At 47.6% G+C, this 24,786-nt stretch overlaps 1 protein-coding gene across 1 annotated transcript in view; it reads left to right on the top strand.

Moving 5' to 3' along the window:
* Positions 1–24,786, top strand: part of EHD2 (EH domain containing 2) — a 35,180-nt gene that overhangs the window by 1,030 nt on the left and 9,364 nt on the right. The window contains exons 2-3 of the mRNA XM_029619995.1: positions 5,154–5,251; positions 19,577–19,989. Of these exons, the coding sequence (XP_029475855.1) occupies positions 5,154–5,251; positions 19,577–19,989 (511 nt within the window). The remainder of the gene's footprint in view (positions 1–5,153; positions 5,252–19,576; positions 19,990–24,786) is intronic.

Here is a 24,786-nt window from a genome sequence, read left to right as displayed (position 1 = left end):
TGGGTGAGCTGAGGGATAGGGAAATAAAACGACTTGCCCTCGGGTCATATTCAAAGGCAGTGACAGAGCCGGGGATTAGAACTGAGGCACAGGGAGATAACATTTCATGCTCTGAAACCACCCAGACAGACCGGGATTTGAACTCATGATTTTGGTCTTTTGCTTACTCCTCTTGTTCGCTTTACCTCTTCCCAGATGTTTTGTATTTGGTGATGTGAAGAACGTTATAAAAAGTTGTCGTCTGGAAACATTGTGGGGGGCTATAAAAATATGTTAAAAAAATTTTTTTGTTCCCCATAGGTTGTTGTAAAAAAAGCTGATGACTATATATAAACTTGTGATGTGAAGAAAATAACCATTCCCACCCTTCCTACCATTCCTCACCCCTTGTCCTCTACACCCCCAGTAATAACCATTACTCTACCCCCCTCCTATCACTCCTCACCCCATGCCCTCTGCACCCCCAGTAATAACCATTACTCTACCCCCCTCCTATCACTCCTCACCCCATGCCCTCTACACCCCCAGTAATAACCATCACCCTGCCCCTCCTCTCATCCCTCACCCCATGCCCTCTGCACCCCCAGTAATAACCATCACCCTGCCCCTCCTCTCATCCCTCACCCCATGCCCTCTGCACCCCCAGTAATAACCATCACTCTACCCCCCTCCTATCACTCCTCACCCCATGCCCTCTACACCCCCAGTAATAACCATCACTCTGCCCCCTCCTCTCATTCCTCACCCCCTTCCCCTGCACCCCTAGTAATAACCTTCACCCTGCCCCCCTCCTCTCATCCCTCACCCCATGCCCTCTGCACCCCTAGTAATAACCATCACCCTGCCCCCTCCTCTCATCCCTCACCCCATGCCCTCTGCACCCCCAGTAATAACCATCACCCTGCCCCCTCCTTCCTGTCCTCTGCATCCCCAATAATAACCATTCCCTTGCCCTCTTCTGTTGTTCCCCACCCAACCTCAGCCCTTCTTCATTCTTCTTGTCTGAGGTGGTGTCTTTAGGAAAGAGGGGGTGTGTGGGAGAGAATACTTGTGCATTTGCCGAGGAATGCAGGGTGTGCTCTGTGCCAGGACTCCCTGACACAGCCCTGCTTGCAGGAGCTGCCTACCTTCTGGCTGGGGAAAAAAAAAATCGTCATAAGTTCAAAGCCATTGCTGGCTCAGGATATCCTGGAAGATTTAGGTTGAAAAATGGATTTCTACTTCCTCACTCTCCATCTGCAGGCAGGATCCACAGCACTAATCTCAGAAGAGTGTGCTGAAGGGGCCCATAAGCATCTGGAAGACATTCTGTCCTCCTTAAACTCTCTCCCGCCTTCTCCCCCTGTCTCTTGCTCCCTTCCTCGGCTGTCTCTGTCTGCTTTTCTCTTTCCCAGGTCTCCTGGAAGATATCTAGGTAGGAGTGGAGGAGTAGAAGCTTAGTGGTTAGAAGCTTCACCCTCCATTGCCGCAGGTACTGTAAGCCTTCTGGGGCAGGGACCTACCAACTGCCCCGCTACTATTCTATCCTTTCTCTTCCTCCTTCTCCCAGTTCTGCTACCCCTGTTATATGTAACTGCACCTTCTGACACACAGTTCCAGTTTGATGTATATACTGCACCCCTGTTTTATGTAAACCAGCAAGATATGTTGTCATGATTGCCGGTATATAAAAACCTTAAATAAATAAATAAAATAAATAAACTGCACCCAACTGTAACTCTTCCTGGGCTTAGATTTAAAAAGACAAGAATTCCAGGGTAGGGAGCCTGCTGGAATCTTTCCCGGGGCACATTCCAAAAACTATTTCCCCACGTAATTTGGGCTGTCTAAATGACCCTGCCTTTCCCCAGCTTAAAATACCCATGGGGGATCCACAACGTGCAGGCTTTTAGCTGGGGAAAAAGTAGATGGTGCCGGGGGGGGGGGGGGGGGAAATAACGTACATCCATCACATTTTTTAAAGCACCGGAAGATAAAGCAGGGATAGATATCTGCGGGGTAGCTTTGAAAAGGGAAAGCAGGCTTGTACATCTCCTTTGAGAACTGGTGCGCGGTCTGTGGGTAAGAAGGAGCCGTGGATTTTGCATCCATGCGGGTGCTTGTGGAAATCGCCCCACATGAATTCAGGCGGGAAAGGCTGCTCCCTTCAAGGGCAGAGAAACTTAAGAAGTCTGCAATCAAAGGCTCCTGCTTCCTGACCTGGTGCACTGTCTCCACCCAGCTTCCCTGGCACAGCCTGGTTTCCCAGAGGACTTGGGGCTCATTTTGCCTTTTCTGCTTGATTTGAGATATATATATATATATATTAATCAAAAAACTATTGGCAATATCGTCTCTACCAGTGCTATGAGAAACATATATATCAAAAAAAAACCCTTACATTAACAAATGTATGGGAAACAACTAGCACTTATGTGAATTCAAAAAATATTTCAAAATGATTTATTACTGATAAGGAATCATTACTGTATTTAATAAGTATTTAATAAGTATTATTTACTTATTATTTAATAAGTAATTATTAAATAAGTAATAAGTAATAAGTATTAATAAGTAATTATTAAATAAAGTAATGATTCCTTATCAGTAATAAATCATTTTGAAATATTTTTTGAATTCACATAAGTGCTAGTTGTTTCCCATACATTTGTTAATGTAAGGGGTTTTTTTTGATATATATATATATATTTATATATTTATAGATGAGGAGAGACAAGGACCAGTTGGCCCATGCAGTCTGCCCTGTTGTCTTCCTCTCTGGTTCTCTTCCCCTTTGGGTAGATGAGCAGATACATTTTGATGTTTAAATCAACACTCATTCCTCTTCCCCTCCCCCCCCCATCCATTTCTGTTGCCCATCCTCTTAACCCTGTTCCTATCATATCCCTCTACCAGAATTTCCCTCTCCTTCCTCTTCCTCTCATCTCCCCCCTCCCCTCCCCTTAGTCTTTGACCTTTGCATCAGCATAGATTCTTCTTTTTTTCTCAGGAATCAAGGCATGTGCTGCTAGAAACAGACCCACTGGACCACAATATGGTTGGTGCCTAGGGCTGCCCTGTGGCTGTTCTGTGCACAGCCACGTGGGGGGACATTGGGTTTGAGTCCCAGCTCGAGTCTTCGTTTCCCCAAGTCAACCAGTGCTGGGCATGCTGTTGAGGGAGAGGGGAGGCAATCTCAGCCATTGCTCAGTGGCGACACCTAGTGCCCAGACTTAGGGTTCACATTGGCTGGGCTATGGAGGGAGCTGTGTTTTGTAGCCCCTGGCCAGGGACTATCATAGTGATGGCCGAGCTGAGTTGGGAGAGAGATAAAAGAACAGGGGAAAAGGCCCAGGTAGTTTTGAGTGAAGCCTCATGGTGCCATACCGCAGTAAAGGCCAGTTCTGATTGAGGTGCAGGCCCACAAGGAGCTGGAGGAAATTCTTAGCCAAGAAAAAGAATTCTGTTTCCTCATAGAGCTGCAAAGGATCATGCAGGCCCTGCAGTAACTGACTGGATTAGAAACTGGTTGACTGGGAGGTGACAAAGGAGAGGGAAGTTACTAGCAGTGTGCCACAGGGATCAGTCCCAGGACCGCTGCTTTTCAACATTTTCTTAAGTAATATTTAGAAGGGCTATCGTGAAAAGTTTGTCTTTTTACAGATGATATCAAAATCTGCAAGAGGGTAGACACAGTGGAACAAAAGGAAGTCACAAGGAGGGATCTAGTGAAGCCTGAGGAATGGTCTAGAGTCTGGCAGCTGAAAGTGAATGCTAAAAATATATAAAGTCATGCATTTGGATTGCAAAACCCAAGGGAACAGTACAGTCTGATGGGGTGAAATTCATCTATGCATGAAACAAGCGTGGGATACAGGCATGATCTGAAGGGGGCCAAAGCCAGAAGGATGCATGGGTCACAGGGAGAGGACTAGCCAGCAAGACCAAGGAGGTGATGTTGTCTCTGTATAAGTCTCTGGTGTACCGTTCTGGAGACCACATCTTCAAAAGGATATAAACCGAACAGAGTTGGTCTAGAGGGCAGCTACTAAAATGGTCAACGGTCTTCATCATACAGGATATGGGGACGGATCTAAACAGGTATACCTTGGAGGAAAGGAGGGAAAGGGGAGATATGATAGCGACCTCCAAGCAATTAATGCATGGCAGGCAGGATCTCTGAGGGGAGGAACTGGCTATAAAACTAAGCAGGAGATATGGATGGGCCGTATGGCCTTTATCTGCCATCATGCTCTATGTTTTCATGTTGCACAAAGTACATGGATAGAAAGTTAAAGAAATGACTTGGCCATCTGTGGCTCTACTAACTTTAGATCTCGGAAAACCCCAGCTGGGAATCCTGGCAAATGGGACAGTTCTATAGCGCCCAGGATCTGGGTGTGGGCCTCGGGGATTAGAAAGGAAAGGGCTGTGGAAAACAGGTTATGTACTACTACTTCTACCACCTAGCATTTCCAAAGCACTAGTAGACAGATTCACAAGAGAGTGTCCCTGATCCATGGAGCTTACACTCCAGCCAAGACAAGCATGCATAACAAACAGGAGTCTGTGGGAAGTGTATTTATTATAGGGAAGTGTTTAGGATTTAAAAGCAACCTCATAAAGGTGAATACGGCCAGAGAGGGAGCATGATGCATGGACTCAGGAAGTCTATACCAATAAGCAAAGTGGAAAGTGTAGAATCGGGAGCTTGTGGTGGAAGGGAATGGGTAGACAGGGAGTAACTTGCCCAATGAATGGGGTACACGAAGGAGAAAGGAGATGGGTAATAAGGTTTTATAGGCCCCACCCTCAACCCTACCCTGCCACTTAACAAACAGCTGGCTGGGTGATGGCTTACTCAAGTTGAGTAACCGTTTGCACAGACTGGGTAGTTGCTTGCTCTAGTTGGGCAAGTGATGGGGCTGGTTGAGTGGCTGCTTACTCACTGAGTGACTGCTCACTCTAGTTGGGCAACTACACTCTACTTGGGTGACTGCTCACTCTCATTGAGGGACTGCTTGCCATTGTCAGTAGTTGCTCAGTCTGGTTGGCTGATTGCTTGGGAACTGCTCAGGCTAGCTGGATAACTGGCATAGATAGTCAATATAAAAGGATTTGCACGGTAAATATATATTGCAAAATATAAATTGGATGAATTCTCCCTTTTTCAGGTTCATGTGTTCCCACTTGCCCAACAAAGTGCTGGAGAGCATCAGTCTCATTGATACCCCGGGGATCCTGTCTGGTGCAAAGCAGCGCGTGAGCCGAGGTAAGGAGGCGAAAAGCTCAGCAAAGCCAACGAGGTTAGGGTGAGAAGAGAGCATGGGTACCAGGACTGGGTAACAGGGACAGCAGCGCTGGAGAAGGGGGAAGAGATGTAAGGAGATAAAACTGCCCTATTCCTCTCTACAGTAGGACATGGGCCGATATTTACATAACATAAGAACATAAGAAAGTGCCATACTGGGTCAGACCAAGGGTCCATCAAGCCCAGCATCCTGTTTCCAACAGTGGCCAATCCAAGTCACAAATACCTGGCAAGTACCCAAACATTAGATAGATCAAAAGGCACACGTGGCAGTGCACACAGCTTTATTCCTGATCTAAGGAGTTTAGCAAACACAAAAAAACCCTGAGGGCCAGCTTTTAGTACCTACGTGCGGGCGTAGATTTGTGCGCGCCATCTGGCGTGCACAAATCTACGCCTGATTTTATAACATGCGCGCACAGCCGCACTCATGTTATAAAATCCGGACTCGGAGAGCGCAAGGGGATGCAACTTGTGCACCTTGTGTGCGCCGAGCCCTAGGGGAGCCCTGATGGCTTTCCCTGTTCCCTCCGAGGCCACTCCGAAATCGGAGTGGCCTCGGAGGGAACTTTATTTTGGAAGTTGCGCCTGCCTCTGAGCAGGCGTAGGTTGCGCGCCAGAGGCCTCGGTCCCGCCCCTTTCACAAAGTCCCAGGACATACGCGCGTCCTGGGGCTTGCGCACCTCGCCGAGCCTAAGCAAAATAGGCTCGGTGCGCGTAACCCCCTTATGCGCATAAATCCAGGTGGATTTACGCGCGTAGGGCTTTTAAAATCTGCCCCTGTGTGCACAAATTAGGATGCCGCCGTGCCACTCCCATGTTAATCAAGGCATTAGCTATCATCCCCAAACGCAGAGAGGTGCAGAGGCTTAACCCATGTTTTCTTAACACTGGAAATTGAACTCCTGATCAGAGGTGGAGCAAAGTTTCTGGGGCTAATGTTAGTCTCCGGGACTGCACCTGGAGTCTGTATTTGGTATTTCTGCTCATACATCATGTTTTGTGCACACGTTTTCAGGTTAGCACTATTTTTTTTAAACTCCTGATGCATTAGCTTACCATTAGCTTATGGCATCAGTAGTTAACTTTATTTTAGCACGTGAGTACCGATTTTCTTATTACATCAGGATCTCGGTTATTAATGGGCGTGATGACTCTGTGGAAGAAGGGTGACCAGGCTCCAGCTTCCGTTACTCTCCTTGGTTCATTTTGTTCTTAAGAGTGAACAATGTTTTTTGGAGCTTTGCAAGCTTCTGCATAGAGAGATGGGAAGAGGCCTCTGAAATTACAGATCCACACTCAGGCCGTGTTCATGCCACTTCCCTCCCCTACGCTGACCAAATCGCATAAAAATGATAAGGAAGGATAATTCACCCTTGCGTTGCCCTGCAGCCTCGATTAGGCAAGGCCGGTCGCATTGCAACCTTGATTTTAGATGCCTGTCATGTCAGCTCAGGTTTCTGCAGCATAGAACTGACACCACATAGGAAAGATGAGGCGGGGTCCTGGGGGAACCCCTTTTCCCCTATTGAAGCACCTCAGGACAGCCTGAGCACAGCATGGAGCCCTCTGTAGATACGCCTCAGCCCCCGCTCCTCCCCCCCCTCTTGCTGAGCTTTGCACGTCGCTGGGAGGGATTCCAGCTTGAACGCTCGCCATTTTGTGGCACTGGTCAAATATTTCCATGCAGCTGGGACATATTTTCCAAGGCCTCGCCCCTCAATCAGCCCGCTCCTGGAGAAGCTCTCGCCGGCTCACAGGAATATCCCAGTTACTTTTTTTTTTTTTTTCACTTTTCCAAATCAGTCAGTTCATTGTTTCCATTCCAATAAACCCACTCTGGAGCACCACTCCCAGCACACATACCACTCAATCCCCACCCCCCTCACACACACCCCACTCCACACACACACACACACACACACACATATGTTCCTCTCCCTGCCGGGGATGTCTTCTTCCTGTAACCCTTTCTGCTCCTTTGAGCTACAGACTTTCTGACTCCAGACTGCTCTTTCTTTTTTTTCTCTCTTGGAATAGTGATAATGCTACAGGGCAGGAATGAGGTGCATTAGTGGAACTGTGTGTGAGGGTGTCAGTGCTTCAATAACAGGGGGTGCTACAGGGCAGGAATGAGGTGCATTAGTGGAACTGTGTGTGAGGGTGTCAGTGCTTCAATAACAGGGGGTGCTACAGGGCAGGAATGAGATGCATTAGCAGAGTTGTGTAGTGAGGTTCTCAGTACTGGAATAGCAGGAGGTGCTACAGGGCAGGAATAAGGTGCATTAGCAGAGCTGTGTATGAGGGTATCGGTCCTTCAATAACAGGGGGTGCTACAGGGCAGGAATGAGATGCATTAGCAGAGCAGAGTGCCAGGCTCTCAGTACTGCTATAGCAGAGGGTGCCTTGGCAGCGATGTGTGTGTGTGTGTGTGTGGGAGATGGGGAACGAGCCCATTACTTGATGGACAACGTTCTTTTCCCAGCCTGATAAGTTTGTTCTTCAGCTGCTGATATGGTTTTTAGCATTTTTTTCAATTCTGTCACGCACTGCCTCTGTCTTTCTCCTGCTCGCTCTGTGTCTCTTGGCTTCCTAGTCAGTGTCAGTGGCCGCATAGTTGAGGAGGGTACTGGTTGTTGTTATGGAGTATCGGTGGGGCCTGGCAGGGATGCAGCTTTCCTGATGGCACAGGAGAAACGGTGCCCGCTTAATTCCCTGTTCCAGACTGTCTCTTCCGCCCTGCTCCTTGCTCTTTCTTCTCCTCTGCAGGGTGAGCTGGGAAATGCCTCCTGGATTCCAGAAAGACTTGTGCAAACCTGTCCCCCCCAGCCTGCTTTGATTTTGCAGGCACTTCTCTGGGTTATCTGGTGGTGCTTGTTCAGTGTCACTCGGAGAGCCAGTGGGAGAGGAGGGAAGGATGATTCATCATGGCTTCTAAGGAGCTTCAAACAGACTGTCCATCAATCACCTAGGCTAGCATTGCACTACAGAGCCTTTATTTAAATATATATATATATATATATATATATATATATATATATATATATATATATATATATTGTAATTATATGAGAGAGTTGATAGAAGTTAGACTGAAAGAGTCAACAAACAAGCAAGGGGTGTGAAGTTATAATGTCTGAGGAAAGAGGACCCCTGAGGTTAGACTGCTGGGACAAGACCCTGAGGTTAGACTGCTGGGGCAGGACCCTGAGGTTAGACTGCTGGGACACGACCCTGAGGTTAGACTGCTGGGGCAGGACCCTGAGGTTAGACTGCTGGGACAAGACCCTGAGGTTAGACTGCTGGGGAGGACCCCGAGGTTAGACTGCTGGGACAGGACCCTGAGGTTATTTATTTATTTATTTATTTTATTTATTTGGAGATTTTTATATACCGCGGTACGTAAAGGTCTACATCACCTCGGTTTACAGAATTCTGGGACCCTGAGGTTAGACTGCAGGGGCAAGACCCTGAGGTTAGACTGCTGGGGAGGATTCTGAGGTTAGATGCCTAGGCTAGGAATCCTGGGGTTTGCCTTCTGAGCTGGGAGTCCCTGAATAGAGCTCTGGGATCTTGGACTATTTCAGCTGATTTTTCTCAGGGTTTCTTTCGCTCTAGTTACAGAGTTACAGGCATTCTCTGCAATCTCTACCCAATTCAGGGCCAGAACAAATTCTCTTACAAAGGCAGCTATTGAAGAAGCCCGGAGAGGGAGGAGATCCCAGCCTTCAGAGAGAGGCTGGGTGTGTTTCCCTCCTGCGCTGTGTATTTGTGTCCTTTACATTCTGTGCATTCCTCAGCATACGCTAAGATATTATCCCATCTGTTCTCTGACTGTGCAGCACCTCGTAACGAGAGTGGCAGCAGGACTCGTGGATATCCCAGCCGAGACCTTATCCTTTCTCCATAGGTGTAACAGAGTCAGCGGGCACCTGCATGGGTCCTGAAGCTCCCCTTTCTTATCCATGACCCCTGCCAGTGCCTGACCTCCCTGCATCAGCACTGACCTCTGGGCTCTCTCTAGATAAGCTTCTGGTCCTCCCGTTAACATGTTCCCCTTTATAGGATTCCATGGGGATTAGAGCTCACAGCAGTCTCCTGGGCAGCCTGAAGACATGCTGGAGATTAGACCTCATGGCATGTTTCTGGGCAGCAAGGAGATGCACCAGGGACAGATCTCATGCCATGCTCCCAGACAGCAAGTGGACACATTGGGGAATAGATCTCCTGGCATGTTCAGCATGAAAAATCACTGGGGATTAGATCTCATGGCAAGCTCATGGGCAACCTGGAGACACACTGGGGATTAGACCTTGTGGCATGCTCCTGGGCAGCCTGGAGACTCACTGGGGAACATAAGAACATAAGATATGCCATACTGGGTCAGACCAAGGGTCCATTAAGCCCAGCATCCTGTTTCCTTCAGTGGCCAATCCAAGTCACAAGTACTTGCAAGTACCCAAACATTAGATAGATCACAAGCTACTATTGCTTGTTAATTACCGTAATAGCAGTTTATGGATTTAACCTCTAGGAACTTATCCAAACCTTTTTTAAACCCAGTTTCATTAACTGCTGTAACCACATCCTCTGGCAATGAATTCCAGAACTTAACTGAGTGAGCTGAGTGAAAAAGAATGTTCTTCTATTTGTTTTAAATGAGCTACTTGCTAACTTCATGGAGTGCCCCCTGATCCTTGTATTATCTGAGAGAGTAAATAACCAATTTACATTAACTTGTTCAAGTCCTTTCATGATTTTGTAGACTTCTATCATATTCCCCCTCAGTCGTCTCTTCTCCAAACTGAACAGCCCTAATTTCTTTAGCCATTCCTCATATGGCAGCCGTTCCATGCCCCTTATCATTTTGGTCGCTCTTCTCAGCACTTTCTCCAATGAAGCTATATCCTTTTTGAGATGCGATGACCAGAAGTGCACACAGTATTCAAGGTGCGGTCTCACCATGGAGTGTTACAGAGGCATTATGAAATCCTCTGTTTTATTTTCCATTCTCTTCTTAATAATTCCTAACCTTCTGTTTGCTTTTCTGATCACCATAGCAAACTGGGCTGACAGTTTTAAAGTATTATCCACTATGATGCCTAGATCTCTTTCCTGGGTGGTAACTCCTAAGATAGAACCTAACATCGTGTAACTACAGCAAGGGTTATTTTTCCCTATATGCATCACTTTGCACTTGTCCACGTTAAATTTCATTTTCCATTTGGAAGTCCAATCTTCCAGTCTTATAAGGTCCTCCTGTAATGTATCACAATCCGCTAGTGATTTAACTAGTCTGAATAATTTTGTGTCATCCGCAATTTTGATCACCTCACTTGTTGTACCCTTTTCCAGATCATTTATAAATATATTAAAAAGCACCGGTCCATATAGAAATCCCTGAAGCACTCCACTGTTTACCTTTTTCCACTGTGAAAAATGACCATTTAATCCTACTCTCTGTTTCCTGTCTTTTAACCAACTTGCAATCCACAAAAGGACATCACTTCCTATCCCATGACATTTTAGTTTTCTTAGAAGCCTTTCATGCGGGACTTTGTCGAACGGCTTCTGAAAATCCAAATACATTACATCTACTGGTTCACCTTTGTCCACATGCTTATTAAAAAAAAATGTAGGAGATCTGTGAGGCAAGACTTCCCTTGGGTAAATCCATGCTGGCTCTAATTCCCATCAAACCATGTCTATCTATAATCTTCTCTGATTTTATTCTTTATAACGGTTTCCATGAATTTTCCCAGCACTGAAGTCAGGCTCACCAGTCTATAGTTTCCCGGATCACCCCTGAATCCCTTTTTAAATATAGGGGTTACATTGGCCATCTTCCAATCTTCAGGTACATCAGATGAATTTAATGGTAGGTTACAAATTGTTTACTAATAGGTCTGAAATTTCATTTTTTAGTTCTTTCAGAACCCTGGGGTGTATACCATCCGGTCCAGGTGATTTATTACTCTTCAGTTTGTCAATCAGGCCTATTACATTTTCTGAATCATCACCCATGAAAGCCTTCTCCGGAATGGGTCTCTCTCCAATATCATCTTCAGTAAACACTGAAGCAAAGAAATCATTTAATCTTTCCACGATGGCTTTATCTTCTCTAAGCCTTGCAGGCTTTCTTCTTTGGATATATTTTTTTAAGTTTTTATTGTGAGTTTTTGCTTCTATGCCCAACTTCTTTTCAAATTTTCTCTTAGCCTGTCTTATCAATGTCTTACATTTAATTTGCCAATGCTTATGCTTTATCCTATTTTCTTCTGATGGATCCTTCTTCCAATTTCTGAATGAAGATCTTTTGGCTAAAATTTCCTCTTGCACCTCACCTTTTAACCATGCCAGTAATCGTTTTGCCTTCCTTCCACCTTTCTTAATGCGTGGAATACATCTGGACTGTACTTCTAGGACGGTATTTTTTAACAATGTCCACACCTGTTGCACACTTTTTACCTTAGTAGCTGCTTCTTTCAGTTTTTTTCTAACTATTTTTCTCATTTTATCAAAGTTTCCCTTTTGAAAGCTTAGCGCTAGAGCCGTGGATTTACATATTATCCCCCTTCCAGTCATTAATTCAAATTTGATCATATTATGATCACTATTGCCAAGCGGCCCCACCACCATTACCTCTCTTACCAAATCCTGTGCTCCATTGAGAATTAGATCTAAAATTACTTCCTCTCTCGTGGGTTCCTGAACCAATTGCTCCATAAAACTGTCATTTATTCCAGGAACTTTATCTTTCTAGCATGTCCTGATGTTTCACTTACCCAGTCAATATTGGGGTAATTGAAATCTCCCATTATTACTGCACTACCAATGCGGTTAGCTTCCATAATTTCTCTTAGCATTTCACTGTCCATCTCATCATTTTGACCAGGTGGACAGTAGTATACTCCTATCACTATTTTCTTCCCCAACACACAAGAGATTTCTACCCATAAAGATTTGATTGTGCATTTAGTCTCATGCAGGATCTTTATCCTATTGGACTCTATGCCATCCCAGACATAAAGCGCCACACCTCCTCCCGGGTGGTCCTCTCTGTCATTGCGATATAATTTGTACCCCAGTATAGCACTGTCCCATTGGTTATCCTCTTTCCACCATGTCTCTGAGATGCCAATTAAGTCTATGTCATCATTCACTGCTATACACTCTAATTCTCCCATCTATCTTCTTAAACTTCTGGCATTAGCATACAAACATTTCAAAGTGTTTTGTTTGTATGTACATTCTGCTTTTCAGTTGACAGGGATAAATTGGAATCTTTTAGCTCAGGTGAGTTTTTAATTATAGGCACTTGGACTACTTTTCTTATTATTGGAACTTCTCTGTTGGGATGCCCTAACTCTAATGCATCATCAGTATTCTTTGAAGATACCTCCCTCCAAACCTTGCGCTACTGAGCGACTGTCGGCTTTCCCCTTTGTTCTAGTTTAAAAGCTGCTCTATCTCCTTTTTAAAGGTTAGCGCCAGCAGCCTGGTTCCACCCTGGTCCCTTTGGAAAAGACTCTCCCTTCCCCAAAAGGTTCCCAGGTTCCTTACAAAACTGAACCCCTCTTCCTTGCACTATTGTCTCATCCACACATTGAGCCTCTGGAGCTCTGTCTGCCTCTAGGGTCCTGGGCATGGAACAGGGAGCATGTCAGAGAGGAATAGACCTCTTGGCATATTCCTGGGTAGGCTGGAGACACTCTGGGGATTAGTCCTCTTGGCATATTCCTGGGCAGCCTGGATATACACTGAGGATTAGACCTCTTGGCATATTCCTGGGTAGGCTGGAGACACACTGGGGATTAGACCTTGTTTCATTCTCCTGGGCAGGCTGAAGACAGGACTTCAGAAATTGAATTCCTACAGCAAGTTGGGACACATACAGGGAGCCTGGGCCAGGGCTGTTTTGTATTTGATTAACAAAAGAGAAAAGCTGTGCAGATTTTACAGGAAGACATCTGGAATTAAGTTAGTTCCAGAGGTTGGCACTAGATGGGCTGTCACGTTCATGCTCCTCCCATCTCTCTCTCTGATTATGGAAACATTTCTGGCCTGACAGTTTATATACACGTAACACACAATGGGGTAAAAGGGAAAAAAATCACAAACTACAAAGAACAGAAGATTCAAAGAGGGGCTGAATTAGCACAGCTTTGAAACTTATAGAAGAGAAATGACAAAGACAATTTCAGGGTTCTGATTCTCTCTCTCTCTGTCTGTCTCTGACTCACATACACATTCATTCACACACACACACACACACACACATTCTCACATTCATGCTCGTGACATACAGAGGTGTAGCCACAGGTGAGCCTGGGTAGGGCGTGGCCCACCCAATCAGGGCTGCCCAACACCTGAAGAGGCCTGAAGAATGGCTGCTGTGGATCCCATCCCCATGGTGGCTGAAGAAGGAGAGGGCCTGCTGCAGCAAGGCTATTGCGGAACTTATCCTACAGCAGCGGAAGAAGGGGGGGTCTGGCAGTGGCTGCAGAAGAGTGTGTGTGTGTGTATGAGAGTGGGAGCCTGGGTGTGTGTATGAGAGTGGGATCCTGGGGGGGTGTATGTATGAGAATGGGAGCCTAGGTGTGTATGTATTTATTATTACTTATAGTTTAGGGTGGAGTACACAAAAACATGCATAAAAATCAGAACGAAAATACAATGATGATAACACCTAATTTACAAAGAGGCAGGCAATGGCACAGAAACAAGGAAACAGAATGGAAACCCGGATGTGTGTGCATATGTGAGAATGGGAGTCTGGGTATGTGTGAAGGTATGAGAATGGGAGCTTGGGGTATGTGTGTGTGAGAATGGAAACCTGGTGTATATGTGTGTGTTCTGTAAGAATGGGAGCCTGGGTGTATGTGTGTGAGAGAGAGAGAGAGAGAATGGGAGCCTGGGTGTGTGTGTTGTGTGAGAATGGGATGCAACCTGGTGTATATGTGTGTATTCTGTAAGAATGGGAGCCTGGGAGTGCGTGTGAGTAGAGAGAGAGAATGGAAGCCTGGGTGTGTGTGTGAGAGACAGAGAATGGGAGCCTATGTGTGTGTGTTGTGTGAGAATGGGAGCCTTTGCGTGGGTAGGTGTGGAAGCCTGTGTGTATGTGAGCTTGTGTTGTGTGGGTGGAAGGGAGCCTGTGTGTGTCAGGGAGAGTGAGGGCTTGTGTGTAGGAGAATATGTGGGAGTGAGTTTGTGTGTGTGTGTGTGTGTGTTTGAGAACATGCGAGAATGAAAGCGTGTGTATGGGAGGGAGTCTATGAGATAAAGAGAGACCCTGAGAAAGGAATTAGGAAAAGAGCAACAAGGGGAAAGTGGAAAAAAGATATTGGGGCCTACTGATTAGAAAAATAAAAAGAACAGACAACAAGCAAAGGTTAAACAAAAACAAATATTTTGAGTTTTTAGCGATTGGAATCTGCCATCTTTGGGAACGTGTATTTCTTAGATTTTTGTATTTTGTTCTTTCATCAATATTCCACTGTTCAGAGTCTGGTTTCTCAGGCTTTCTATTTCGGTTGTAGCCGCTTATTTCTGTATTAGGTAGGGGTTGGTCTGTGTTCTGCCTGTGTGACTGAGGTGCAGGATTTCTGGATTTGTAGCAGCCTGGCTTGCTCTGTTGCCCCAGTAGATGGTGTATTAATGTTCTAGGGCCTGGTGCCATATTTGCATTGCTGCTTTTTAATAAATAAGGTCGCTGCTGTTTGAGTCCTAGGAGTCAGTGCTGTGATCGCATGGTACGGCAAGGTTCTAGGTGTCTCTTTTTTTTTTTTGCAGGGGTTTGTGTTAATTCACTTAAGAGGGTAATTTTCAAAAGGATTTACGCATGTGAATGTAACTGCTATTGTAGCAATTTTCAAAAGCCAATTACAAGTGTAAAGTGCACTTACGTGGGTAAATCCTATGGGCAATTCAATAGCATATATTGTAGCAATTTTCAAAGCCCACTTACATGGGTAAAATGCATTTACACGTGTAAAACCCAATTTTAGGCATGGAAATGCTTCTCAAAATCAGGCCCAAAGTGTTTCGCAGTGTTGGAAGGAGTATTTTTGCTGAGCTGACAGCAGAATTTGAATATATTTATTTTTCATGTTGGGTTGTAATGTGAACTGTCCTAGTTCTGCTCTGCACCCATTCTTGTGATTTTTATGATTATTGCTCTTTTGTTGTAGTTATGATGATCTCTGCCTTTCTGGAAAGAGGATTCACTGAAGAGTACATTGATATTTGTTTTAGTTTATGATTGATTGGATCTGATCTTTCTGATGTGCTCTTTGTTTACTTTTATAGTTACATGATATTCTTGTGTATTTATATACTGCAATAAATACAAAATAAATTAATACAGGTTAATAAGGAATTTTTAATGTTGGTAAGTGCTTGCAATAATTGAGTTAAAATATTTTTTAAAGTTTCACTCATGAAAGGGTGCATGCTAAGGCATTATTTATTGATAAGCATACGGCTAGTAGGGCTCAGACCTGTATGACTATGGCCCACCCATGTTAACCTTGGGCCCACCCACAAAACCAGTTCTGGCTCCGCCACTGGTGACATTTGCATTCTGACGGGAGCAGTCCATAAGTCATTTCTGTGACATGACTCCCTCTGGATCCATCCACAGGCTGTGACCTGTGCTGACCTGGCCTTGGTTTTAAGGGCCGGACATTTCTTCCGCTCTGGACAAAGACTGATAATAACAGGGCACAAGCAGCGAGGTCGGGGAACCTGGCTCCAGGGAAGGCACCAGGGCTAGTGCTGATGCATGGGATGTGTTAGAGAGAAGTCTACAGGGGCCTCTCGCTGCCTGGTACAGTTCCCGCCCTCTCACATGCCGCTCTCACCCCGTGCTCTGCTGTCGCTCTGAGCTCCCCTCCTTCCCCCCTCTCTCAGCAGCTCTGGCCTCTCTGCTATGGTCCCTAACTTTTCTGCCGACTCCTGTGCAGGGACACACACACACACACACACACACACCGGGCTAGCTCCAGGATTGTCCGTTCCCTGTGCAAAAACTGAAATGGGCACCTTCTCCCTCCGCTTCTTGCCTGCAGCCTTCACTCTTTAACTTCCATCTTCCTTGCTGTGAATTCCCATTCCTGCCTCCCCCCTCACGTTCCATCCCTGCTTCCACCTCTTCTTCCTTTCCCCCCCCCCCCCATCCTCCTTGCTCTTACCTTCTGCCCCTGACTCCCCTCCTTCCATACGTCCCTCCTCGCCTTCCATCCCTGACCCGGCCCCGGCCCACCCCAAGAGAGCAGTGCTGGGAGCTCGGCACTTATGAACGCTGCCTCCTGCCCCCCGGCGCCTCTCTCCCACGTGGTTCAAACCACGCTCCGTGCAGAAGATAGAGGCGCCGGGGGCAGGTAGGGTAGCGGCATTCAGAAGCCTCAGGTCCCAAGCGTCAGCCCCACCCCCACCCCCCCAGCGCTGCTCTCCTTTTTAGCAGGGTTGAGCCCCATGGGCCGTGGAGGAAGGAGCAGCGGCTGTTCTTCACCATGCAGACCCCATATCGGAAGAGAAGACCACAGCTCTTCTTTGGCCCAGCAGCCGCATCAGGAGGGGGGCACTGGCACAACCCAAGATCTCAGTGCCCTGTCCAACCGCACCCGAGAGACGGCCTTTCAAACTCACGCTCGTCCCGTAATCCTGCCCTCGCTGGAGCAGGTGGCCCTGCAGGCCCGATCAGTTACTTCCCTGTCGCTTGAGAAAGGGATGGGGGGCGACGTCCTTGGGGATGAAAGCAGGACCCGAGGCAGGGATTCTGCACCAACACGGCCTTCTTCCATCCGTACTCGGGGAAAAGGCCGCCAGAGAAATGGGATGCTGGGGGGATTGGGTTTGTTTTGAAACAGAAAATGATCCGGAGACGCTCACATAGACTCGCCACTCTCACTTTACTGTGGTCTCCAGATGCGTCTGGCTGGGAGCTCGCTGGTCCCGCACAGTGCTAGGTATGTGGATAAGAGGGGGGTCCCTGCTTACTCCTTCCTGCAGGGTCCAATGGTGAGTCCTTTGAGGATGGGATTGGGCCACGTTTTGTCCTTGTTAAAGTTCGGCAATAAACTAGCATTGGGCTCAAAAACCCACATACACTTCGACCTCAGAGAACTCAGAGGTTCAGGGGAATTGTGCAGGGGGCAGTGTGGGGTTCAGGAGGAGGATTTTGTTGTTCCATTTGCTAGGGCTGATGGACCAGGGCTTCCCAAACCTGTCCTGGGGGACCCCCATAGCCAGCTGGGTTTTCAGGAATACGCATGCGAAATTTGCATATACTAGGACACCAATGTATGCAATGAGAGAATATCTCATGCATATTCATTGTGTATATCCTGTAAACCCAACTGATGTAGGGTCACCAGAACAAGTTTGTGAAAGAGAGAGAGAGCAGCTCCAAGCTCTTTTCAGCTGCAAGGATTTGTTGTGGCAGATAGAAAAATCAGGGAGTGTACTAAGAGCCAAGTGTGTGTGTGTGTGTGTGTGTGTGATTTGGGGGGGTGTGTTCAGAGTGTGGGATATGTAGGAATGTGTGGAGGGGCTCTGTGTGTGTGTGTGTGTGTGTGTGTGTAATCTGGAAGTGTGTGTGGAGAGGCTGTGTGGGTATACAAGGCAGGGGTATGCGTGCAGAGCATGAGATATGTGGGGATGTGTGGAGGGGCTCTGTGTGTGTGTGTTGTATGTGTGTCTGTGTGTGTGTGTAGATTTGTGCCCTTTGTGCTGAAGAAAAGTTGCCTTTTTACAAGAGTGTGCTTCAGGCTTAGATTGCTCGCGCTTCCTTTTTCTGCCTAGGGGACTCAGCTTCGTGACGGGAGAGGCTCCTGCCTTTATAGCTGACCTTTACTTCATTTATTTATTTATTTTTAAATTCTACAGAACAATGTCAAACTTGGGTCTCTTGGATTTTCCTCGAACGGTTTTGTTTCCATTTTTGGTACTTTGGCTGAAAGCTTTTGGCTGGCTGAAGAAGAATTAGAGGAGGGGTGAGAGTGCTGGCTGGCGTCCAACGGAGCTTGTCAGGATTAAAAAGCAGTGCAATGGGTGGAGGAGCCACAGAGCGCTGGCCATGGACCGCTCTCTTCAGGCCCACATAAATGCTTTGATTAATGCCCCAGTGCCTCTGTGAAGCAGTGTACATTCTGCATCTACATTAATGCATAACCTATGCAGTCAGGAAAGGCAGAACCCTCCTGGCAAGGCTGTTACTGGCGGACGGGTCCGGGAGGGATATCCCAGGAGACCCCCAGCACCTGCACTGTACAGCAGGTCTATAGTGTTGGGCTTCTAGCAGACTCAGGTCCCAATGCAGGGATCCCACAGACAGAGGGTAGGGTCCAGGAGATCCCACAGGACCAGATGTGATCAATCTACAGACTCTGGCTGGGCGTACAGATCTCACAGACTCAGGATCCTGTGCAGGGATCCTACAGATTCAGAGCTAGGTGTAGGGGGAATCCCCAGACTCATGGCTGGGGTTGGGAGATTCCACAGACTCAAAGCTAGGTTTCAAGCGATCCCTTAGATTCAAGGCCAGGTGTAGTGGGACCCTTCAGACTCAGGGCCATATGAGGGAGATCCTATAGATTCAGGGCCTGGTGTAGTGGGACCCGTCATACTCAGGGCAATTTGAGGGAGCTTCTACAGATTCAGAGCCTGGTGTAGTGGGATCCCTCCAACTCAGGGCCATATGAGGGAGGTCCTACATTCAGGGCCTGGTGCAGTGGTATCCTTCAGATTCAAGGCCATATGAGGGAGATCCTACAGATTCAGGGCCTGGTGCAGTGGGATCCCTCCAACTCAGGGCCATATGAATGAGATCCTACAGATTCAGGGCCTGGTGCAGTGGGATCCCTCCAACTCAGGGCCATATGAATGAGATCCTACAGATTCAGGGCCTGGTGCAGTGGGATCCCTCCAACTCAGGGCCATATGAGAGAGATCCTACAGATTCAGGGCCTGGTGCAAGGGGATCCCTCAGACTCAGGGCCATATGAGGGAGATCCTACAGATTCAGGGCCTGGTGGAGGGGGATCTGTCAGCCTGAGGCCCGGGAGCAGAGGGATCTCATAGACTCAGGACACTGTGTAGTGATTCCACAGACTCAGGACCAGCTGTGGGAGATCCCCCAGACTCAGGACAGGTTCAGATTTGGGGGCGTGAGGGAGATCCTATAGATTCAGAGCCTGGTGCAGGGGGATCTCATAGGCTCAGAGGCAGGGCTAGGCACAGGAAGCTCTCATAGACTCTTAACTGCTGCTTTATTGCTCCTTGCAGGCTACGACTTCCCAGCAGTGCTGCAGTGGTTTGCGGAGCGCGTCGACCGGATCATTCTACTCTTTGATGCCCACAAACTGGAGATTTCGGATGAATTCTCAGAGGCCATCCGGGCCCTGAAGGGTAATGAGGACAAGATCCGGGTGGTGCTGAACAAGGCGGACATGGTGGAGACCCAGCAGCTCATGAGAGTCTACGGGGCCCTGATGTGGTCCTTGGGGAAGGTGTTCAATACCCCCGAGGTGCTCAGGGTCTACATTGGCTCTTTCTGGTCTGAGCCACTCCTTATTTCTGATAACCGGCACCTCTTTGAACTGGAGGAGCAGGACCTGTTCCAGGACATCCAGAACCTGCCCCGCAACTCAGCACTGAGGAAGCTCAACGACCTGGTGAAGAGAGCGCGTCTTGTGAGGGTAAGAGACCACCAGGTTTCCCACTCCTGTGGAGGCCCGCGTGACGTACCACTCGGTCTGTCCATCCAGGCATGCAGCCAATTCACAGGGCCTAGACTGTACGCCTCTAGTTTCTTTTTTATCATGTCAGATCAGTCAGCAGCCTTACAGAAGCAGAGATATAGGTATCGTCCCTTTTGATTTTCCTCCCATAGCTCCAAGGCCTCGTCACTGTCCTGGGTTTCGTGGGAAGAGGATAGTTCCACACGATGCCCTTGTTTAACTCTGTTTTAATTCACACTTAGTACCACCGAGGACGGATGTATCCGAACAGTCAGAGATGCGGATTTCTACGCGGGCTGGACAGTGTCATGAACGACCCGCAGCTAAGAGCTGGCAGTGCTGCCCATTGTACTCTTAAGATGGACCCCTCCATAGTGCAGTCATGTCTGTATAAAATATTACATCTCCTCACTTCTCAGTGCTTATTCATAGGGAAGAGTCACCGGAGGATCGTCTCGTATCTCTGAGTGGAGGATTCCTCTGGGACCCTTCCACTGTTGCCTCCCCCCCGCTCCCCAGCGCTGCAGCTGGATACAGCCTTCCAGGCCTCCTGTTTCTCATCTGAGGCCTTGGCAGCAGCGCTGAGAGCTCTGCCCTGTGTCGTACTAAAGCCAGCCAGCACACCCAGCACGTTCCAAGGGCTTTTATTTAGCCCAACAGCTTCATCGGAGAAAGGAAAACAGAGCCAGCCAGGGGGGGGAGATTTCCATGAAGGGAAGAGGCCTCCTGTGAGGTGGAGAGGGGCAGGGCAGCGAGGAGACAGAGCAGGGGGGTTGCACCAGGATGCACACGGGAGCCAGTTCCCTGCAGCGGGGGGGGGGGGGGGGGGGCACTGCACAGCTGCGAGATGAAGGAAGCGGCCCTGGTCACAGCCGTCTGTGGGGGGGGGAGGGGGGGTGCTCAAGGCATATGGGTGTTATAGTGTACATCAAAAGTAAGGCATTAGCAGGCCAGGGCTTCCTCAAGACACATCCTGCACATCCCGTAGGTTCCCCGCTACGGAGCTTAGCATCTTATATTTGTAGGTGCGTACATGTGACCCCCCCCTCCCCCTTTACGGGGTATGTTCCAGTGGCTGGGAGGGTTTGGACTGATTTCTTGGTTCATTTCACTCTGAGTTTCCCCCTCCTCTCCGCTAGTCTTTCCTCCCGGGCTCCTCATCCCTTGCAGCTCAGATCATTGCAGGACGACTGGCCAGGGCTCTCAAGAACATACACTGTTAACCCCCACCCCCGGCCAAACAATAACCCTCTCCCAGTGGGCAACTTCTCATTGTTTCCCTGCAGACCACCCGTCCTCCACCCCCCTCTCCCCTTTCTCCATGGTCCCTCTTCCTTCCTATCATATCCTGCCCCTGTTTAATCTCACAGGCTTTCCACAGACACAGAAAGATGATTTCTGTTTGGGAAATGCTGGGCAGTGAGAGGGCCCGTAGTCAAAACTCACAGCAGATTGCTCTGGGCCCTGCTTGTGCACTGATTCTTCACCCTTTCCACTGCTCAGCACAGGGACAGCAGCATCTTCAACTAACCTCCCTCTGGCCCTGCCCCGCCCCAGGACTTCCAGAGAAAATTTCACTGACTCTCAATGTCTGACCTCAGGAGTCACTTTATGTCTCTACCTCAGCTCTAATTCCAGCTCTGCCACTGACTCTCTGTGTTTGGACTCAGGAGTCACTTTATCTCTCTGTACTTCAGCTCTAATCCCCGACTCTGCCACTGACTCTGTTTCTGACCTCAGGAATCACTTTTTCTCCCTGTACCTCAGCTCTAATCCCCGGCTCTGCCACTGACTCTTTATCTGACCTCAGGAGTCACTTTATGTCTCTGTACCTCAGCTCTAATTCCAGCTCTGCCACTGACTCTCTGTGTTTGGCCTCAAGAGTCACTTTATCTCTATTTACCTCAGCTGTAATCCCCAGCTCTGCCACTGACTCTCTGTGTTTGGCCTCAGGAGTCACTTTATCTCTATTTACCTCAGCTGTAATCCCCAGCTCTGCCACTGACTCTCTGTGTTTGGACTCAGGAGTCACTTTATCTCTCTGTACTTCAGTTCTAATCCCCGGCTCTGCCACTGACTCTTTATCTGACCTCAGGAATCACTTTATCTCTCTGTACCTCAGCTCTAATCCCCGGCTCTGCCACTGACTCTTTATCTGACCTCAGGAGTCACTTTATCTCTATTTACCTCAGCTGTAATCCCCAGCTCTGCCACTGACTCTCTGTGTTTAGCCTCAGGAGTCACTTTATCTCTCTGTACCTTATTTATTATTTATTTATTTATCGTGTTTTATATACCGTCGTTCGGTTTCGCCATCACAACAGTTTACAAAGTTATGATTATTAACAAGGTTTCAAAAAAAAGATTCCTATGGTTGTTATCACAGAAGAAATCAATGTATACACTTATTTTGTTGGCTAGTCTTTACATGTTTCGATTTTTTGTTTTAATATCATCTAGTATGGAGTTCTCCAGATTTCCTAGGGAGTGGTTGGTGTTTGTTTTTTTTTCTTTATTGGGTGAGTTGGTAGGCTTTGGTGAACATCCATGTTTTTAGTTCTTTTTTGAAAGTTTTTAAGTTTTCTTGTGTTCTGAGTTCGATATGGAGGGTGTTCCAGAGTTTAGAGCTGCCAAGAGAAATTGCTGTCTTTTGAGTTGAGGAGAGTTGTTTAGATCGAGCAGGTAGAGTCTTTAATAGTCCTTTATTTGCTGATCTCAGGTTTCTGTTTGGCGCGTGCAATTTTATGTATGTACTTAGCCAGTTTGTTTGTTTTTCGTATATAATTTTGTGTAGTATGGATAGTATTTTGTAGTCTATCCTGAATTTTATTGGGAGCCAGTGCCGTGATATAAATGTAGGAGTAATGTGATCATATTTTTTAGCTCTAGTGAGGATTCTTGCTGCTGCGTTTTTGTAGGATTTGGAGTGGTCGGATGGTGTTCAGAGGTAAGTTGAATAGGAGGGAGTTACTGTAGTCCAGGTTGGAGAAGATGAGTAGATGAAGGACTGATCTGAAGTCATTGGTGGATAGGAATGGTTTTAATTGACGTAGTGTTAGAAGTTTATGATATCCGTCTTTGATTTTTGTTGTGATGTGGTTTTTTGAAAGAAAGTTCCTTGTCAATTATTACTCCAAGATTGCAGGCATGAGTGACCGGAGAGATAGCTACTTTTTGGTTCATTAGGTTGAGAGGTGGTAGATGAGGAGTGTTGTTCTTTCTGTCCAATATGATTATTTCAGTCTTATCGAACTTACCTCAGCTCTGCCACTGACTCTGTATCTGACCTCAGGAGTCACTTTATCTCCCTGTACCTCAGCTCTAATCCCCAGCTCTGCCACTGACTCTCTGTGTTTGGCCTCAGGAGTCACTTTATCTCTCTGTACCTCAGCTCTAATCCCCAGCTCTGCCACTGACTCTCTGTGTTTGGCATCAGGAGTCACTTTATCTCTCTTACCTCAGCTCTAATCTCCAGCTCTGCCACTGAATCTGTGTCTGACCTCAGGAGTCACTTTATGTCTCTGTACCTCAGCTCTGCCACTGACTCTTTGGCCTCAGGAGTCACTTCATCTTGTACCTCATTTATAATCCTGGCTCTGCCTTTGCCTCTCTGTGTGCGCTTGGGCAGGTAACGGCATTTTTTACCAGCTGTAATTCAGGAATTAAAAATTGCTTTATAAACTTTGTCATAAGAAGGGACTCTCTGGTACTGCTACTCTTTGAAGGGTAAATATTATGCTTGTCCTTTCCTGTTTAAAGAGAGGAGACTTGCTTTGGCGCTCTCTGACAGAGGCCTCGGATGCCTGCGATCCACATCCCCTTTCCCTTCTCACTGCCCTCCCATCTTCTCTCTGCTTCTCTAGTCCTTCCCCCCTCATCCTAGCTCTCACTTCTCCCCCCCTCCTTCCACCTTTTTTCCCCTCACTTCTCTCCACGCCGCCTTCTCTCTCCACCTCTCCCTCTCCATTTCCCTCCATCTTTCCCTCCTACGGCTGTTCGCCTCCTTTCCTTCGGGACAGAGCGGTGCTCATTTTCCAGAGAAGGCAGCCCCTGGGCTGCTTATCTCTTCCTGCCACCTGCCCCTCCTGGCCACTCGCGCCTTTGTGTTCTCACCGGCTTGCGTGCGCCAGTTTCCTCGGGGGTTCTCCAAGGGGAGGATGTGTGGGCGGGAGGGAGAGCAGTTTATATAGCTACAGATGTATACAGTATCTTTTCCAGCCATCGGCCCCCTGGGACCCTGGAAAAGGAGGGGAGGAAACCTTCTTCACAGCTCCAATATTTTTATTAGCGGTGGAAATAACATTCTCAGGCTCTGCTGATAGACTGCTCTCCTGCAGGGGGACGGAAAAGGAGACCAGGCACTCACGGGCCGATACAGAAAAACGCGCGGGAGAGCCGGCGAGCGCACAGGCCGCTCTCCCGGGTGGGCGATTCAGGAGGGCGGCCCTATGCAAGTTAGGGCCCGCGGTAAAAGGAGCGGCGGCCGTCAGCGGGTTTGACAGCCGACGCTCAATTTTTCCAGCGTGGGTTCTCGAGCCCTCTGACAGCTACAGGTTCGGAAAACGGACACCGGCATAATTGAGCATCTGTCTTCCGACCTGCGAGCCACGGCCATATTTTTTAATTTTTTTTTTTAATTTTTACTTTTTTTTTTACTTTTGGGGCCTCCGACAATATCGCTAAGATATTAAGTCGGAGGATGTACAGAAAAGCAGTTATTTTTCTGCTTTTCTGTACATTTCCCCGGTGCCGGCC

This window comes from Rhinatrema bivittatum, chromosome 11, assembly GCF_901001135.1.
Source record: "Rhinatrema bivittatum chromosome 11, aRhiBiv1.1, whole genome shotgun sequence".
Lineage (NCBI taxonomy): Eukaryota > Metazoa > Chordata > Amphibia > Gymnophiona > Rhinatrematidae > Rhinatrema > Rhinatrema bivittatum.
The sequence above is the reverse complement of the archived record's forward strand: the minus strand, read 5'-3'. Positions and strand labels throughout refer to the sequence as shown.